The following is a 20539-nucleotide window of genomic DNA, read 5'->3' on the forward strand; positions in this document are numbered from 1 at the left end:
GGTACCATAGGAAACTGCTGTTGCATTGGCTGCAACTTTGCCATTTGTGCACAGGGCATTTGCACCTGCTGCGGTTGTATGGGTTGTAAACCTTGGATTTGATTTACATTATTTTGAAAATTTGGATTTGGACCTCTCTATTTCAGTCCTCTCATATTCTGAAATGCATTGACATCATTGTTTTGCTGACCTACACCTTCCTGCACCAACACTGGGCACTCCCGTTTCCAATGCCCAACGATTCCGCACGTGTGACATGGCATCACCTTCTTCATTGCCTGTATACCATTCGGAATCATAACAGTATTTATATCAGGATCATTATTCACAAAACCTCCTCGGCCTCTGCCTCTCATTTGTGGCTGAAACATAGCATTTCCCTGCCGTTGCTGCTGTGGCAACTGCTGTTGAAAACCTTGTAAACCTTGCAAACCTGTCTGAGCTGCTGTAAGCTGCATCACCATCACCTTTTCTTTCAACCTTTTCTGCTTCGTCTCAATCTCATCACTACAGTATTTTGCATAGTTCAACACTTCGTCGATCGATTTTGACTGCCAACAAATCAAATGCATTTTAATCATCTGGCTGATTTCGGGTCTCAATCCTTCCACAAATCTGAACACAAAATGGAGCATGTCCTTTGCCTCAATCGTCTCCGTGCCACTGTAATTTTTAAACGCTTTCAACAATCTCTCATAATACGCATGTATTGATTCTTTAGCTTCTTGGGCCGTTCTGTGAATCCTCTGCCAATCCACATTTTTTGACGCAACCTTTGTTTTCAAGTGCTCAATCACCTTATGGTATAAACTCATTACCGTAGGTGATGGTGCACCTGTGTCCCTGTCCCTTTCTGGTTTCTGGTTCACTTGTCGGCATACCTACAGCCCTCCTACAATCTTCCCACAAATCTGCCGCAACCACAATCTCAAATAAAGTATTCAGGTCTTCCCAAAGACATTTTGCGAGTTTTACGAATCTATCTGTTTGTTGATACCATTCAATTGGTTTCTCTCTTAATTTAGGGAAATCATCCGTAAAGGATTGAATATCGCACCTGTGCCACGGTACATGTACAAGTTTTCCCCCTGCTGTTTCTCGCATAGGTAACATTGTTATCAGGTAGTCATTCTGTTGTGCTTTTTCATGCCGATCTGGGGTACTTTCCTTCTTTTTGTCCTTTTTCTTAACCCATCTACTTTCCCACTTTTCTAAGCATCTCCAGACCTGCGCACTCTGCAGTATTTCCTTAAGGTGTGTTTTCATCTCTGCAGATCTCATGTGTTCAAAGTCTTTTGTCTCAAAGTCTAGCCTGTAACTTCTGCTCAAGTGTTTAGTCTTACCTATATCGATACCGTTTCTGGCTGCAATCTCTTGTAACTTCTTATGTATGTTGCTCACTTCTCTTGTAATCTTAGGGCACATGTACCTCAGCTCTTCTTCTGTGTATGATTCTAACCTGTTTAGACCCATTGTTCCCTCTACTAGTTCATCTGCTTCCATGCCCAATCTTATTTTATTCAGGTATTCTTCTCCCTTCCCACTGGATGTACTCTGTGGGGAGTTCAAACTGTTGAACCATTGTGTTAGCTGTTGTGCGTTCAGTCCCATCAATGTAGCACTTACATCAACTGCTACTGATGGTTGCGGCAACGTTTCAGTTTTTGAAGTTAGCGGTACTATTAGTGGTGGATTCGATCTTACCACAGTTGACGGAGCACAAGCTGGAATTGTACTAAATTCCGACAAAGACCCAGATCTATTTGGCAGTGTTCCTAAGGGGTTGTTTCTGGAATGTTTTCTATGCATCTCCTCCCTGTCTCATTTAGTATCATTACCCCTTGGTCGCATGCATTCGGCTTTGCCTGTATATACAATGGTACTGGCGGACCTACAGTGATAGGCAGAGATATTGCGTCTGGATTCTGTCCGTTCCCCGAATTCTGTGGCATGTTAATCCCCACATTATGGTTCATCATTATTGGCATGTCTAACTGGTTCTCTGCTATTTGTGTGTACCTCGGCACCTCTTGCATCTGCTTCTGAGGCGTCACAATTTGTGTTGATTCAGCTTGAATCAATGTCGGTCTTTGATAATTCTGTCCTCCCTGCGCCATTAAATCAGAAGTCATTCCCAGATTATGCTCATCACAGCAGCGCCTTTGAACCTGCGGCTGATAATTATCGACAGGATTCAATTTAGGCACGTCAGGATATATCCTCTGAATTTGTGGTATTTGTGGTGAAAAGGGCATATCGGAACTGCTCTGCCTCTGTGATATTCTCGAATTGGGTGTCACATTACCTTGTATTGGTTCTGGAGGGGCAGTGCTAATGCTTGAGCCTTTTTCGCTTTCCACATATGGTGGCGGGCGATCATTTAACAATTGTATAATGAACTCCTCATCGTCTGATTTCTGTTGTTTTCTCTATCTCTGGACTGACTCCTGTTTGTTTTATAGGTAGCTTTCCTTCCTTCCGTTTCTGCTTCATCAGTAATTGCTGGAAACAATCTAATTCCCTGCAGTACGTCTGATCTCCAAACCTTTTGTGTGATATCCCATCTAGCATCCGCTAGTGTCTTTTCTACTTTTCTTATTCTTGTCTCAAATTTCTTTTGTTGTTGGTTCCTAGCTATTAGTTCCCAAATTGCTAATGCCTCAAACTGCACTGGTCTTGGAGGTACTTTCATGTCGTATAGCGCGAATCTTAGATTCTCCAAAACTCTTAGATTAAATGACCCATGGATAGGGAACGCTACACTTCCATGCTTTTCTGGTAATTTGCACCATTGCTTTAGCCAAAGACATGGTGCGACACCCTTCTCTTCAATCACGATGTAAGCTGGTGTACCCTCAGGCGGTGTTTCTTCTCCTACATTTGCTTTTATATACACATCTCCCCTCAATGCACTCTTAAATGCTTTGAAAAATGTCATCTTTCCGTCTTTTATTTTTCTAAAATGTGTAATCAATAAGTGACTTTAATTCCCGGAATACTCTTCGCTTGCCTTTCCCCACCAATTGCGCTTCACGGACTGTGCAACCCTTCTCACCAACCAACCTATCCCAGCGCGGCTCCTAGTGACGTCACACTCACACACTGCGGCTGACAAAGTCCCGCGGCTTGTCCTCTTTCATTCAACTTCACTCAAAAACTAATTTCCGCAATATATCGCGAGCACTAACCAAAAAGAAGAAAACAAATCTGTCGGTTTACTACAGGAAGAGGTAATACAATCGCTTCAGAAACCTTAGGGATTTTTCACTAGCCTCAGCAGTTATTCCATCTTTCTCGGTTTCCCGCTCTCGCAAGCAAAATTTGACCCGCAAACTTTACTCTCAACTGATCAATGAACTATTCTAGTGCACCTTAGAATTCGTCAAATCTCAAAGTCGAAAATTTTCTTTCATTCATACTGACTCATTGACCATGCCCGATCAACCTATTAAAACCGAACAGATTACAACATCAATCAAGTGTCTCATACACTTTTCAACATACTCCGGAGTCTCTTGACCTCGCAGGGCCCGTCTCAACATCAACAACCACGTGGACAATTTTCCTGCACAAAGCGCTACACACATGTGAAGTTCGACGACTTCCCTACTCTCACACTTTGGAGTAACACTCCTCTAAAATCTCTTAACTGGAGTTCGTAACCCCCTAAAATCCTCACAAACTTCTCAATTAATCTGCGGCAATAAGCTGTGCAAGCGCAAAACCCTAACTCCTCTCACACCGTCACTAGAAACGCCGGAAACATTTTCACACCTCCATTCGCAAGCTCTGAGATTCCGGGAAAGTCATTGAGGATTTAGGGCATCATCATCTCTCCAACTTGTTTCATCAAAGAAAATTCTAACTTGACTCCGTCTATTGTTCGGATGGGGTCCCAAAGGGCGTAACCATCAATCTCTGCTACCATCTACTGATAACGCATGTTTGTTCATAGCTTCAAAATAAATAGCTTGGAGTGCCACAACAGTAATGTGTCTTTCTCTTCACACACATTTTAATTATTTCCATGACTTCCTATCTAGACTTCTGATAACGCGTCCAGCCCTTATAAATTACCTGTATCTGGACACGTTGGAGGTCGGTGAACCTTTTAAACGAGTTGGGGTCTCCTCATCCTAGAATAGTCGGATCACTTAAATCAATAATCAATAGCTATTGTAATTGATAGCCAATACTCAATTAATAGATCAAAATAACACATTAGAAATCAATAACAGTTGGTATTTCGACGCACCATGACCTTGCAGTCATGAATAACCACACCAGTTTATTTAAAGTTAGTGAATTTATTTCCCTATATTAACAAAGCTAAAACGATATATATGAGTCTCAAAACCAAATGATATATGTATACGAACATTACTAGCTGTCCATAGCCGCGGAAGAAAAGCAATCTACGCAGAATCTGAACTATAATACACTCGGTTATGGCAATGCAAATCACTAATACGAGTAATTGAATTTGACTAATTGCATACATCGGTCAGCATGACAAGATTTCAATTCGACATGATGCATCAAGTGAATACCTCGACTAACCTCTAATTAGCATTGGCATGTGGGGCTTCATGCAAAATGAATTTAGTCAACACAAATTTGGAAAACTTCTAGCTTGGGTCCTATAAAATAGCAGTTGGTACCTAAAAGGAAAAACACAATGCATAATACAATTATCCTTTCATAATTACCAAATACAATCAGCATACAAGGAAAGTCTTCGTCCCTCAGGTACCGGTTCGGTCAGCATGGGGCAGATCTCAAAGGGGCAGAATTAAGGGCAAGTTTCCTTGCAGCAGCAAGGAAAATGGGGCAAAGTTAATACATAGGCAAGACGGGGCAACATTAAAGTTAAAGTCTCTAGGGTGAAAATTCTTAAAGTCTCTTTCTCTGGAATAGAGAAAAGGGCATCAAGATGTCGTCTAAGATGGCGTCTGGCATTTAGCTTCAAAGATGGCATCAAGGAAAATGGCTGACTTCTCTTTGTCCGGTGGGTTTAAGTAAGAAACATTCCAAATTCTGCAGAGTCTTCCATTGGAGGGTTCATAGGGTGGCTTCAATTTGACCAATGAATAGTGTCTTTCTCCTAGTACGCTTTTATGCATACGTTGTCCTTGGAGCCTTGGAGCACAAGTTACAGCGATTTTGCCAATTAATTTTATCACAGTGCTTTTATTGTCCGCACCTGCAGGAGTTGACCTCGCATCAAAAGGGATGCAACCATCCTAGCACGAAACCTTGAGATAAGAGTATTAGTCATTTCTACTGGAAAAGTACAACCTTTAAATTAAATAATATGCTTTTGTTAGTGCAAGTGAAAACCACGCAGTTGAATTTGAGACCAGGCGACTAGTCCAAAGCCTCTACTAAATTTAAGCTAAGCATAAAACAGTTTCAATCAAGAAAATCATAAAACACATTTGCAATTATGACGGATTATTACATTTGTCAATTCTTCATGATTAATTAGGCTTATTTATAATAATGGCGAACTACTCTGTGGGCACAAGAGATTAGAGTTTTGTCCATTGGTAGTTTTGAAAGTAAAGTAGCTCAGTCTGTTATTATGCCAGCAGCAAAGACCATGTACCATGCAGATCACAGAACTACATTTTTATCTTGATAGCTTAGTAGGGTACTGCTCTTGTCACAGAGATCCTTTTGTTACTTGTAGTTCATAAATTACAATCCTAATATGGCTCAGTGACCACAGTGGTGTAACAAAGGCCCCTGCAAGCCCCTGCGGGGGGGGCTGAGCTCCAGGGGAGCCCTTCAGCACAGAACACTGTGCACAGGCAGCAGGCCTCTTAGTGGCCTCTGAGTGGGTCCGGGGGTTGGCTCTCCAAGTATTTTGCATGGGGCTCCACTGAGTGACCTATGAACTGTCATCAAAGAGCTGCATGCAGGCTGCGCCGTATAGGTAAGAATGCTATTTTTTTATCCTGATGTGGCTAAAAAGAGTTAATTTGGATAGAAATGCATTCTTGTTAGAAATGGGGTCTCTAGTTGGCAGAGGTATACACCCTTGTCCAAATAGGGACCACAATCCTAGTCAGGGTAAGTCACACACAATCCAAATTATCCTGTGTCCACCCTCTGGCAGCTTGGCACTGAGCAGTCAGGCTTAATTTAGAAGGCAATGTGTCAAGTATTTGTGCAATAAATCATTGTAAGGAAATGCCTTCCTTGGCATGGTTACCCCCTGACTTTTTGCCTTTTGTTGATGCCAGTTATGATTGAAAGTGTGCTGGGACCCTGCTAACCAGGCCCTAGCACCAGTGGTCTTTCCCTAAACTGTACCTTTGCTCCAACAATTGGCACAGCCCTGTCACAAAGGTAAGTCCCTTGTAAATGGTACCCCTGGTACCAAGGGCACTGTTGCCAGGGAAGGTTTCTAAGGCCTGCAGCATGTCTCATGCCACCCTGGGGACCCCTCACTCAGCACATGCACACTGCCTCTCAGCTTGTGTGTGCTGGTGGGGAGAAAACAACTAAGTCGACATGGCACTCCCCTCAGAGTGCCATGCCCACATCACACTGCCTGTGGCATAGGTAAGTCGCCCCTCTAGCAGGCCTTACAGCCCTAAGGCAGGGTGCACTATTCCACAGGTGAGGACATATGTATATGAGCACTATGCCCCTACAATATCTAAGCAAAACCTTAGACATTGTGAGTGTAGGGTAGCCATAAAGAGTATATGGTCTGGGAGTTTGTCAAACACGAACTCCACAGTTCCATAATGGCTACACTAAAATCTGGGAAGTTTGGTATCAAACTTCTCAGCACAATAAATGCACACTGATGACAGTGCGGGATTTATTGTAAAATACACCCAGAGGGCATCTTAGAGATGCCCCATGAATACCACTCCGACTCCGAGTGCTAGGCTGACCAGTTTCTGCCAGTCTGCCACAACCATACGAGTTCCTGGCCACATGGGGAGAGTGCCTTTGTCACTCTGTGGCCAGGAACAAAGCCTGTACTGGATGGAGGTGCTTCTCACCTCCCCCTGCAGGAACTGTAACACCTGGCAGCAAGTGGAGATGCCCGCCCCTCTGGTCACTGCCCCCACTTTTGGTGGCAAGGCAGGAGTGAATAGTGAGAAAAACAAGGAGGAGTCACCCACCAGTCAGGACAGCCCCTATGGTGTCCTGAGCTCAGGTGACCCCTGCCTTTAGAAATCCTCCATCTTGAGATTGGCGGATTCCCCCAGTAGGATTAGGGATGTGCCCCCCTCCCCTCAGGGAGGAGGCACAAAGAGGGTGTAGCCTCCCTCCAGGACAGTAGCCATTGGCTACTGCCCCCAGACCTAAACACACCCCTAAATTTTGTATTTAGAGGGAACCCTGAACCCAGGAAATCTGATTCCTTGAACCTACACAAAGAAGAACGACTGCTGACCTGAAAGCCCCGCAGAGACGGCGGAGACGACAACTGACCTGGACCCAGCCCTACCGGCGTGTCTCCACACTCAAAGAACCTGCACAGCGACGCATCCGACAGGGACCAGTGACCTCTGAGGATTCAGAGGATTGCCCTGAACCCGAAGGACCAAGAAACCCCCGAGAACAGTGGCACTGTTCACCAACTGCAACATTTTTGCAACTTTGAAAGAACTTTGAAAGAACTCTCTCTTCCTGCTGGAAGCGTGAGACTTCTCACTCTACACCCGACGCCCTCGGCTCGAGCTCTAGAGAACAAACACTGCAGAGAGGACTTTCACGTGACTGTGATGACGTGAGTAACCTGAAGTCCCCTGCACCCCCACAGCGATGCCTGCAGAGAGGATCCAGAGGCTCCCCCTGACCGAGACTGCCTGGTAACAAGGAACCCAACGCCTGGACCAAGCACTGCACCCGCAGCCCCCAGAACCGAGAGGAACCAACCTCCAGTGCAGGAGTGACCAGCAGGAGGCCCTCTTCCTAGCCCCGTCAGTGGCTGGCCCGAGAAGCCCTCCTGTGCCCTGCCTGCATCGCCTAAGTGACCCCTGGGTCCCTCCATTGCTTCCTACAGCAAACCTGACGCCTACTTAGCACACTGCACCCGGCCGCCCCTGTGCCGCTGAGGGTGTGTTTTGTGTGCTTTTATGTGTCCACCCAGTGCTCTACAAAACCCCCCTGGTCTGCTCCCCGAGGACGCAGGTACTTACCTGCAAGTAGACCGAAACCGGAGCACCCCTGTTCTCCATAGGTGCCTATGTGTTTTGGGCCCTCCTTTGACACTGCACCTGACCGGCCCTGTGTTGCTTGTGCAGTGACTTTAGGATTGCCTTGAAGCCCCAACGGTGGGCTGCCTATGCCCAGGAGACTGACTGTGTAAGTGCTTTACTTACCTGATAAACTTAACCATACTTTACTCTCCCATGAACTGTTGATTTTTGCACTGTGTCCACTTTTAAAATAGTTTATTGCCATTTTAGCCTATACTGTGTGTACTACTGCTTTAATTCAAAGTTCCATACTTACCTTTGAGAAGTACCTTGCACTTTATGTACTTACCTTAAATCTTGAATCTGGTGGTTCTAAAATAAATTAAGAAACTATATTTTTCTATATAAAAACTATTGGCCTGGAGTTAAGTCTTTGAGTGTGTGTTCCTCATTTATTGCCTGTGAGTGTAAACCAAATGCTTAACACTACCCTTTGATAAGCCTACTGCTCGACCACACTACCACAAAATATAGCATTAGAATTATCTAATGTTGCCACTACCAACCTCTAAGGGGAACCCATGGACTCTTTCCAGAAAAAGATCACTGATATCTCTTTTTCGGCCACATCTAGGCACGAAACCAACAGGGATCAGCATGTTAACACCCAGACCTCATCAGTTTCGCTTGCAGGTTTTCAGCCTCTGATAGAGATGCTGTTTACAAATGATCTCCACAATATAAAATCAGGATCTCCCCTCAACCCTGCTCCTCCCTCTATTATAGTGCTGGCCTCCAACATAATTTCAACTACTCTGACAAATTTTCTCACCCATTTTTTTATTTCAAGATTTCTACCTCAATCCCTTAATCATGCTGCGGTCAAACCCATTCTGAAAAAAACCCAAGCTTGACCCCACTTTGCTCAGTAAGTACAGGTCTATCGCTCTTCTTCCGATACTGGCTAAAATTATGGAAAAGAATGTCAATAATCAGTTGACATGTTTTCATGAAGACCATGAACTTCTAGACCCTACTCAAATGGGATTCTGACCCCAGCACAGAATCAGCTCTATTAGCAGTCACGGAAAGTACTCGCCAAATGTTAGATTGTGGTGGACATGCAGCTATCCTCCTGTTAGATCTCAGTGCCACTTTTGACACTGTAGATCACAACATTCTCCTTCAAAGACTTTCTGCCATAGGAATAGAAGGCACAGCATTGGCCTGGTTTCCTTCATTCCTGAAAGGTAGAACCTTCCAAGTCCTTGACCCCTCATTTCTGTCCAAAACACTCCCTCTTACATGTGGTGTTCCTCAGGGCCCCTCACTGAGCCCCACTCTCTTTAATATCTATCTTTCTTCTCTAGCCAAAGTCGTGGAACCCCACAGCCTCTCTGTGGTCACATATGCTGATGACACACAGTTAGCAGTCTCACTCTTAAATACCAAGGGCCCCTCTCCTAAGAATCTTTCCCTCTGTTTGGCGGATGTAGCCAAATGGATAACTGAGTCCAAACTCAAACTTAATGATGGAAAGTCAGAAGTAATGATTGTGGGCAAATGTGCTACCTCTAACTTCATTGCACTACTTCCATAGGTTTTTAATAATCTTCCACCCCCTAAGGATTATATAAAGAATCTAGGATTCTGGCTCGATTGTCACCTCATGATGGAGCAGCAATCTAAAAAGATTGACTCATCTTGCTTTCGCCTATTAAGAACCTTAAGGAAAATTCTTAACCTCCTACCTCCTCTTGCCAGAAGAATTCTTATTCAGGCCCTGATTCTATCATGACTGGACTGTGGCAATTCCCCTTTTCTCAGCTCCCCTTGCTATGTAATAAGGAGACTGCAGGTTGTACAAAATGCGGCTGCAAGATCACTTATGAATATACACAGGCATCTATCAGCTAAACCTGCCTTAGTCTCCCTTTGCTGGCTACCTATAAAACATTGGATCTGTTTTAAGGCCCTATGCATGACACACAAAGCCCTTCATAATAAAGGCCCTAAATTCCTCAAACAAAGCATCTCATTTTACACTCCTACAAGGACTTTGAGATCTTCCACCGCCCAGCTAGTTCATATCTCACAATTCAAGAGATGTTCATGGGGAGGTAACTCCTTTTTAGTTAAGGCTGCTCGCCTTTGGAACTCTCTACCCCTAGAACTTCGACAAGAACCTTTGGAACTACTGTTTCGTAAAAAAATGAAGGCCTTCTTATTTTCATCATAGTTCTTCTCTTGGGTTTTCTGTTTTGGGCTGTCACTTACCTTTTAGCGCTGGGCGGCCTTCGGGTAGCCATGCGCTTTACAAATTATCTAAACTAAACTATCTCTCACTTTGAGATAGTATATAAGAGCCAACTTCCTACAATCATACAGTAACACAGTTAAAACACCCCAAAAATACACCATACAGGTTTAGAAAAATGTAAGATATTTATCTGGTTAAATTAGGTTCAAAACGATAAAGATTCAATAAGCACAAGTTGAAATATCACTTTTGCAAAATTAAAGAGAGACTTAAATCTTAGAAATCAACAGTTGTCTCTTGGTTTCACAAAGTACCTAGTTTGCATCAAAAATTACACGCACAGAGACTGCAGAGGAGAGGATGCATGGTAAAATAGGGTGTGGGTTGGAATTTCCAGCGCAGTACAGATGATGTGTCATTTCTTTCCATGCTGATTTGGGTTTTGCTTCAGTTTCTGACGCACAGTCTTGGTTCCTGACTGCGATACAGGTTTCTCTTTGACGCCCAGGGACGGTGCGTGAAAATCCTGGCCGTTTGGGAAGAGGTCACAGCCATTGCATTGATCCAGTAGGAGATACAACAAATTGTCTGTCGCAGGGCAGATGCTGCGTCGATTCTTCACTCTGGATGTTGGGCTGCGTCGTTCCAGTTCGGCTGTGCATCGATCTGGTAGGGCTGTGCGTCGAAGTTCCATCCCCAAGACAGGCACTGTGTTGATTCTTCACTCAGAAGTCGGGCTGAGTCATTCTGGTTTGGTTGTTCGGCAATTTTCTCTCCTCGCAGGGCAGGCTGTGCGCCATTTCCAGCAGGCAGTGTGGCAATTTTCAGCGCACAAGGAGTTCCCTGAGGAGATGAAGTCTTTTTGGCCCTGAGACTTCAGAAAATAGGAGGCAAGCTCAATCCAAGCCCTCGGAGAGCACTTTTCAGGAAAGTCAGAGGGCAGCAGGGCAGCAGGGCAACAGCAGGGCCGTAGTCTTTCACAGCAAAGCAGTCCAGGTGAGTCCTTAGGGCAGCCAGGCAGTTCCTCTTGACAGATTGCAGGTTCAGGTCCAGAAGTGTCTGATCTGGAAAATGCCATTGAAGTGGGGGAGACTTCAAAGAGTGGTTCTGAAGTGCACAAGGTCCCCTTTCGGTACAGGTCTGTCTGCCAGGGTCTGCCAGGGTCCCAGTAGGGGGTTCGGCAGTCCATTGTGTGAGGGCAGGCCATAAGCCTTTAAAATGTCAGTGTCAGGTCTTCCACACTCGCAGCCCAGGAAGACCCATTCAGTATGCAGATGAGTGCAGGTGTGACTGAGTATCCTGTGTTTGTGGTTATCTGGGTGAACTGCACAAGGGAGCTGTCAACCAGCCCAGCCCAGACCTGGATTGGGGACAGGCTGTGAGGCACAGATGGATTTTGAGTGCAGAGAAATGCTCACTTTCTTAAAGTGGCATTTCTAAAATAGTAATATAAAATCCAACCTCACCAATAAGCAGGATTTTGGATTACCATTCTGGCCATACTAAATATGAGCTGTCTACCACTTTCTGATCAGAATCTACCACTCAAACAGTATATGAGGGTAGCCCTAATGCTATCCTATGAAAGGAGTATGCATGAAAGTAGTGGAAAACCAATTTAGGAGTTTTCCACTACCAGGACATATAAACCATATAAACCACACATGTACATGCCCTGCCTTTTACCTATGCAGCACCCTGCCCTACGGGTTACCTAGGGCCTACCTTATGGGTGACTTATATGTAGAAAAAGTGTGTTTAAGGCTTGGCAAGTACTTTCAAATGCCAAGTCAAAGAAGCAGTGAAACTGCACACACGGGCCTTGCGATGGCAGGCCTAAGGCATGGTTAAGGGGCTTCTTACGTGGGTGGCACCACCAGTGCTGCAGGCCCACTAGTAGCATTCAATTTACAGGCCCTGGGCACATGTAGGTAGTGCACTTTAGTAGGGACTTACAAGTAAATAAGTATGCCAATTGTGTATGAGCCAATCTTACTGTGTTTTTAGGGAGAGAGCATATGCATCTTATCACTGGTTACCAGTGGTAAAGTGTCCAGAGTCCTAAAGCCAGCAAAAATTAGATCAGAAAAAGTAGAGGACGAAGGCAAAATGTTTGGGGTGACCCTGCAAAGATGCCATTTCCAACAATTATTATTAGAAAAATCAATCCCAACCACTGTGGCATGGTGTAAATTCTTAGTTTTTCGTTTTCCAGGCCAAATATTTAAGATATACTGCCTGATGGTGTGAATGACGTGATTAATACACCTTGTAATTTTCTTTGTTTTATTTAACAGTTTCTATCATCTGATTTACACACGTATGTTTCATTGTCTGTATATATAATGTGTGTGATGTAAAGTGCTCTGACACTCACCACTTGTATGAGTAGGGCTATACAACAAATTACATGTATGTGAGAGGAGGGCTATGGAGAGATGAAGAGCACGGTTGGAGGTAGTGAAGACAATCTGTGGAGAAGGAGGTCATGATGGTGTCAAAAAAGATTATCCCGGGCACCAAAAGAGCTAAAGCCATAATAACACAACTTTCAATTTCATTGTACTCTTCAACAAAGCTACATTTTAATATGTACATCATTTGGCGCAATAAAAACGCATGCTATTTGATCACTTAAGAAAAAAATACTTGTCAAAAAATAGCTGTTGCACTGTTTTTCTAAAAAAAAAATAAAAAAAAATAATAATAATGTTTTCTATTTAATTTAAATCATCTTGACCGGCTTTTCCAAGCTTTGACTTCTTTTTCTCCACCCTATATTTTTTTGTAATGTGGTTGTTGCAAAATCCAGTTAAGAGGCAAAAGTGGATTTCATAAAAGGTTTGTTCCTCTCCGTCTGACACCCAGCTTCGCGTCTGCATTTCAGCAGTTGAGCCTGGTCTCTCCACCCCAACACATTAACCCCTCTCTCAGCCCCATACAATTTAATCTGTGCAGAACGATCCTTAAAACAAATTCTAGTTTTAACACACCCAATGATGTTAATAGCAGTACCCTCGAATCCTTCCGCCACAATATCCGAACACGCTAAATTGGACACACCCCACACATTACTAAATTTCTGAGCAAAATAATCCCATGTGATGATAGTCCAAGGGGATCCAGAATCTGCCATAAGCTCCAGCCCTTGACCCTCAATAAAAACTATGCATTTTGGTTGTTTTACCACATTCCCTTCTTTGTTCACAAAGTCATTCTTGACAGACAATACAACACCTCTTTCTCTTTCCTTGCAGACACACGCCACTTTGTTTTTACAGTCACTATCAGCCTTCCTAACTTCTTTACACACTCGCGCAAAGTGCCCCACTTTTCTACATTTTTTACATTCTTTCCCAATTGCTGGGCACTGTGGAAAATTGGCCAGATGAGTAGAGCTGCCACAACGATAACATAACAGCCTATTACTTTTCACATTTTTGTCATTTTTTTGTTCCATGCACTCTTTCTAGTAGCAGTATCACTGCTAAATCCCCCACTACCAATAGCTCCAACTACTTCCATGTCCATCAACTTATTCTTCTCAGTCTCTTGCACTGACTTCATCCATTTTTCCGATTGTTCCAACGCCTTAGCGGTATTGATCACATCCTGTAACTTCGGAACACCCATGACCCACAATTGTTCTTGGATTCTTCTGCTCTTAACATGAACAATAATCTGATCTCTAATCATTTCATCTGTAATAGGCCCAAAGTTACAGTGCATGGATAAACCACGTAATGCTGTCAAAAATTCATCAAATGTCTCATCCATTTGTAGGCTTCTAGTATAAAACTTGAACCTGTTTAAAGCTATGCTTGTAGTCGGTTTGAACCTGTTCATTAAAGGCGTCCTGAAATAGATCAATTTCATCATCCTGAAGAACTCCTTGCGGGAGGGTCCTATAAATGAGTTTCCCTTCAGAGCCCAAACAGTGTAATAAAATATTTTTCTTTCTTTCCTGAGACATGCCATCTTCCTCAATGGCTTTCAAATAAGTCAAAAATTCCTCTTTCCATCTGGACCACAGTATGGGTGGGTCCCCTTTTACTTGCAGAAATGTTGTTGGTGGCTCAAACTGCATCCCGCTTAGTCCTTGTTCTTCTTTTCCTCCCTTTAACACCTTCCTCTTAAGTTAGTCACTTAGGAAGAAGTAAAGGAAGTAGCAGAGAAAAAACAAATTATTGTAATGTTCCACATAAGATTTGAATTGGTGCAAGGTACTTAAAAAACAGGAAATGAAATAGCACCACGGAAACGAGTAATACGAAGAGCCAAGTCCGGTAAGTTCAACCAATATAGTTATACAACATTGGTAAATATCGGTAAAGTGTACTTTGTCTGATCGTACAATAAAATGTTGTATTTTACGTGTACAAGTGTACTTTGTTTGATTGTACAATAAAGTGGAGCACGATGCAAGAATGAGCGTCTTTCAAATACCCGCTCACGAACAGTAGGAAATGCGCTTGTTTAATCCTAAGCGTGAGAGAACGAGCGTCTTTCAATATACACTTGTGAACAGCAATCCTAAGCGCGAGGATGAGGTGAGCGTGTTTTAAATCACGCTCGTGAACAACAGCTGAGAGCTGTTGCAGCTGTGCGGCAATCGTTGCTACGCAACAAACAAAGGCCCTCATTCTGACCCTGGCGGATACAATCCGCCAGGGCCAAGGGGCGTGGGAGCACCGCCGACAGGCCGGCGGTGCCCCTAAGGGCATTCTGACCGCGGCGCTAACGCCGCGGTCAGACAGGGAAAACTGGCGGTCTCCCGCCAGTTTCCCGCTGCCCTGGGGAATCCTCCATGGCGGCGCAGCATGCTGCGCCGCCATGGGGATTCCGACCCCCTTCCCGCCGGCCTGGCTCTGGCGGTTCTTACCGCCAGAACCTGGCCGGCGGGAACGGGCGTCTTGGGGCCCCTGGGGGCCCCTGCAGTGCCCATGCCCATGGCATGGGCACTGCAGGGGCCCCCTAACAGGGCCCAACTAGGCTTTTCAGTGTCTGCGATGCAGACACTGAAAAGCGCGACGGGTGCTGCTGCACCCGTCGCACGCCTTCCACTCCGCCGGCTCGATTCCGAGCTGGCTTCCTTGTGGAAGGCGCTTTCCCGCTGGGCCGGCGGGCGATCTGAATCAGATCGCCCGCCGGCCCAGCGGGAAAGTCAGAATACCCCTCGCGGTCTATTGACCGCGGGGCGGTATTCAGGCGGCTTCCGACGGTCGGGCGGCAACCGCCGCCCGCCTAGATCGGAATGACCACCAAAGTGTCAGGGTGTAAAGTGAAGAAAGAAAGAAAAAAAATATTTGCTCGAAGGTGCTCAATTCGAAGATGCTCAAATTAGTGAATTTCGCTTCCAGACATCCACCCTCCTACTGGAATCTGCTGGGAAGGCAACAGCATTTTTTACTGCATTCAACACCAGACAGTTGAGGAAACCCACGACGTGTCTTCCAAACACGCGTGGAGTTTGTACGATCCTCGTCGCCAATTTTGTTGTAAAATCCAGTTAAGAGACAAAGTGGATTTCATAAAATGTTTATTCCTCTCCGTCTGACACCCAGCTTCGCGTCCGCATTTCAACTCAACCGTTCCCAGAATGCCTCCCTTCTACATTCTTTTGCCCCATACACATTCCATTCCAGTCCCCCCAAGGTTCCTTAAAGGAAACATACTTCTCTAAATATAACAGTGGTGAACAGTTTTCAAATGCTGAAGCTTCTCCAGTTCCATCTGTAGATAAAATGAGGGACTGATGTATCGCGCCAGCATAGATACAGAAAAGAAAAGGTCAATTTGCACGGAGTGCACAGGTGACTAAAAGCCTGTTTACTGTGTACATTTTATGTTGGCACTACATATGATAGAACTATATAAAATAACTAAAGACCACAGAAAACGTTGGTGTTTTCATTTTAAATAGATAAGTTGTTTAATGTTGAATTTGCATCTCCAGTGCTGTAATACCAGGTAGAGTAATCTCAGAAGATTGAGTGAATGAGTCACCCTGTGCAGCATATTAACCCATGACTCAAAGGTTACATTGGGTGTTCAGTTGCTGGGACAAAACAGATTTGTTTTCAGACGTATATGGAAATACTCACGATTTCAGGAACTGTTCATTTGTTATCATGCAATCTTTTTTAGTAAATATTGTTCATATCATAACCCAGACATAAGTATTTCGCTAGACCAAGGACGTTTGCAGTCTGTGGTAGAAGAAAATCAAACTGCTTTAAATACACATGCCTCATTTAATAAAATACATTGACTCCACGCAGAATGCCTAAGATGTCACTAGTAGATGTTCAGTGATCGCTGAGAACATAACACTATTTTTGCAATCTGGAAAGTAACCCGGGACTCAGTTTTTCCTTGTGGCAGACAAGATACAGGTTTTGGAAAGCATTGTGTGTGCATGTTTTTCTTAATATTCCCTGTATCCCAGTTACAAGATGTGTGGTCCTTACTGCACCTGCGTGAAGTTACCTGCTCCGAGTGATTAATATGTGCGATACAGTCCACATGCATAGTCCATAAAAGATACATTTCAGTGGGTTAAACCAGCTGAACTGTAATTGAGAAATAAAGGCCCTGGTAAATACTGGGACATGCAGATTTTAGTGTAGGATGTGCCAAATATTAAGTATTACAGTCCATTTTTAATGCAAAGCGTGGCTTTTTAATTGATTTTACCGACGGCAATAAATGTCAAAATACCCCCTGGAGTACTCATAATAGAGTCATAAATGTTGTTTACAAGAGGAAATCTATATTAATTTCAATATCCTAGACTGCAGTTTTAAAGGTGCTCATTTCTGTAATACATTCTGGCAACAGTAGATACTTAAGCAATTAATATAAAACAATACTTTTATATACGGCTGTCAATAAAATCCATTACCAATGAGACCTGTTTCAAAATCCAGTTATTCACTGCTCTAATTTAAAACAGTAAAAAACTTTTTTAGGCTTTCTCGTATCAGAGCAGTGTAAAATCATGTCCTGAAGTCCTGTTGGCATTCTTTCCCAGGTGTCCGGCACCTCTGAAGGAGTCTCACAGGAGACGCATTAGCTCTGCACGGCCACCCCCTCCGCCTGCTATGGCACTGTGGTGCAGTGCACCAGCGGGGAAGTTTCTCTTTTAGGTGGCAGCATTTCCGGGTCCATATAAGCGCAGCTCTCGCACTGCTGGAAGTGGTATTCTCAGAGAAACTGCAAGCAAGCCACTGGTCCCTATGCCCTCAATCAGAAGAAGCAAAACTGCTTTCTGTGTATCACCAGGAGGAATGGACCTGAGGGGGTTCAGAGTGGCAGGAATTTTTATATACATTTCAAAGCGATGAGAGCAGGCATACGAGTGGGGTTGGTGTGGGGGGTGAGAGAGCAAAACAGGGCACCAGATTCATATTTGGAAGTATCGGGGACATAAGAATGTGACTGGATCCCCCATGACCCTTCTATCTCTACACCGGTGAGTCATTGGATTAGGTATAGGACACCTGCGATGGCCATCCACAACATGTTATTCAAGACAGAGTGGCTGTCAATAACAGGGAGTTTTCAATCAAGGGATTCAAGAGACATTACAGACAACTTGAGCTTCACTCGAATTGTATATTTGAGGGCACATTAAACTTTTGGATAAAAAGCAGCGGCAATATTAAGAATTGTTAAATCAGCTGTTTGTTTTAATTTCCACACATTTAAAATATCAATTATGTTCTTTTAAATACATATTGATGTTTCTTTCAAAGGTGCTAACACTTATTTATATCATAGGATGCCACGTTTAGTTTTTAGGCAAGTTTTGGCTTTTACACTGCTGCAAAATAAGATGCTATTTGAAAACCAACATTCTCCTCTTGCCTTTTCAGCCTACAGAGATTGCTTCAATGGTTCCCTATTTTGTGAATCTACTAATGTATGCATGCCAGTCTCCCAGCGCTGTGATGGTATCAGAGACTGCATTGATTTCAGCCTTGACGAATCCAGCTGTTCAGGTAGTCTATTTCGCATTAAAATAACATTTGCAGTCAAAATATATCGTTCTTTCATTCAAACCACAAACAGTAAACAATCCCTCAAGTGGCAGTTTTCACATCAATGTCTGTTTGTGTGTGACAGTGATAAAACGGCCCTTTTTAGAGCGTTTTAATTATATGTTATGCTTGTACAATTCATTTTCTGGCGTATTTCTAAATCCCATCAGTTTTATAATGTGAGAAAATGTGAGAAAACTGCCTTTCTGTATGTTTTCGTGAAAATGACGTATCAAACGCACATAAAAGAACAAAAAAATTAAACAAAGCTCAGCATTTGGATGACTGAGTTAAGAGGTGGGTTTTAGAGGCATGCAGATATTGAAAAAAGAAAGACCGATTCAAGCTTGGGTTTGACCTTCATGCACAGTAGGAAAATGCCTTCAAGCCAACTTGCACATGGAGGCTGAACCTTCTTTGAGGCTTGTTAGACCAGACAGTCTTAGGGTGGTCACCCTCAACTTTTTGCCTGCCTCCCTCCACTTTTTTGACACTGTTTTTGCTGGTTTTAGGACTCTGCGCACTTTACCACTGCTAACCAGTGCTAAAGTGCATATGCTCTCTCCCTCAAAATATGGTGACATTGGCTCATACCCAATTGGCTTATTTAATTTACTTATAAGTCCCTGGTAAAGTGCACTACATGTGCCCAGGGCCTGTACATTAAACGCTACTAGTGGGCCTGCAGCACTGATTGTGCCACCCACATAAGTAGCCCCCTAACCATGTCTCAGGCCTGCCATTGCAAGGCCTGTGTGTGCAGTTTTACTACCAATTCGACTTGGCCTTGAAAGGTACTTGCCAAGCCTTAAACTCCCCTTTTTCTACATATAAGTCACCCCTAAGGTAGGCCCTAGGTAACCCATAGGGCAGGGTGCTTTGTAGATAAAAGGCAGAACATATACCTGTGTAGTCTATGTGTCCTGGTGGTGTAAAACTCCTAAATTCGTTTTTCACTGCTGTGAGGCATGCTCCTTTCATAGGCTAACATTAGGGCTACCCTCATTTACTGTTTGAGTGGTAGATTCTGATCCAAAAGGAGTAACATGGTCATATTTAGTATGGCCAGAATGGTAATACAAAATCCTGCCTATTGGTGAGGTTGGATTTAATATTACTATTTTAGAAATGCCATTTCTCTGCACTTAAATCCTTCTGTGCCTTACAATCCACATCTGGCTGGGTTAGTTGACAGCTCCATTGTGCATTTCACCCAGACAACCCCAAACACAGGATGCTCAGTCACACCCGCACACTTCTGCATACTGAATGGGTCTTCCTGGGCTGGAAGGGTGGAGGGCCTGACACTTACATTTCAAAAGACAGTGGCCTGCCCTCACACAATGGACTGCCAAACCCCCTACTGGGAACCTGGCAGGCAGAATTGTACTGCAAGGGTACCTTGTGCACTTCTAAGCCACTCTATGAAGTCTCCCCCACTTCAAAGGCACATTTGTGTACATAAACTGGGTCCCTGACCTTACCAACCCAGACACTTCTTGACGTTCTGCACGCCCAGGATTTCTGTGCATCATCCCCGGGACGTCCAAATACCCCACAACCCTCAGAGGATTCAAGTCTTCGTGCTTGGAATCGATGTAAAGCCCTTGCTGTGTTGAAAAGCATTGACACATCGTCTGTGTGCAACCGGAGAAACTGAAGCACACCTCCCCGTTTTCCACGCATCTCCTCCTCTGCAGTCCCATGCGGATAATTTAGACACAAACCACGTACTCTGCACTCACAAGAGACCATTGTTGTTTTTAAGAACTATAAGACTCTATTTATCATTACAAAAGTGATATTTCAACTTGTATTTATCAATTTTTGATCATTTTGACCTTAATTTGCTCAGATAAATATTCAATATTTTTTTAAACCTGTGTGGTGTATTTTAGTGGTTTTATACTGTGTTATTGCATGATTTATTGCACAACTACTTTACACATTGCCTTCTAAGTTAAGCCTGACTGCTCAGTGCCAAGCTACCAGAGAGTGGGAACAGTATAATTTGGATTGTGTGTGACTTACCCAGACTAGAGTGAGGACCCTTTCTTGGACAGGGGCGT

At 43.9% G+C, this 20539-nt stretch overlaps 1 protein-coding gene across 2 annotated transcripts in view; it reads left to right on the forward strand.

The window, feature by feature from the left end:
• MALRD1 (MAM and LDL receptor class A domain containing 1) overlaps positions 1-20539 on the forward strand; it is a 2469603-nt gene that overhangs the window by 1941637 nt on the left and 507427 nt on the right. For both annotated transcript variants that reach the window (XM_069211777.1, XM_069211778.1), the window contains exon 30: positions 18306-18431. In XM_069211777.1, the coding sequence (XP_069067878.1) occupies positions 18306-18431 (126 nt within the window). The remainder of the gene's footprint in view (positions 1-18305; positions 18432-20539) is intronic.

This window comes from Pleurodeles waltl, chromosome 10, assembly GCF_031143425.1.
Source record: "Pleurodeles waltl isolate 20211129_DDA chromosome 10, aPleWal1.hap1.20221129, whole genome shotgun sequence".
NCBI lineage: Eukaryota > Metazoa > Chordata > Amphibia > Caudata > Salamandridae > Pleurodeles > Pleurodeles waltl.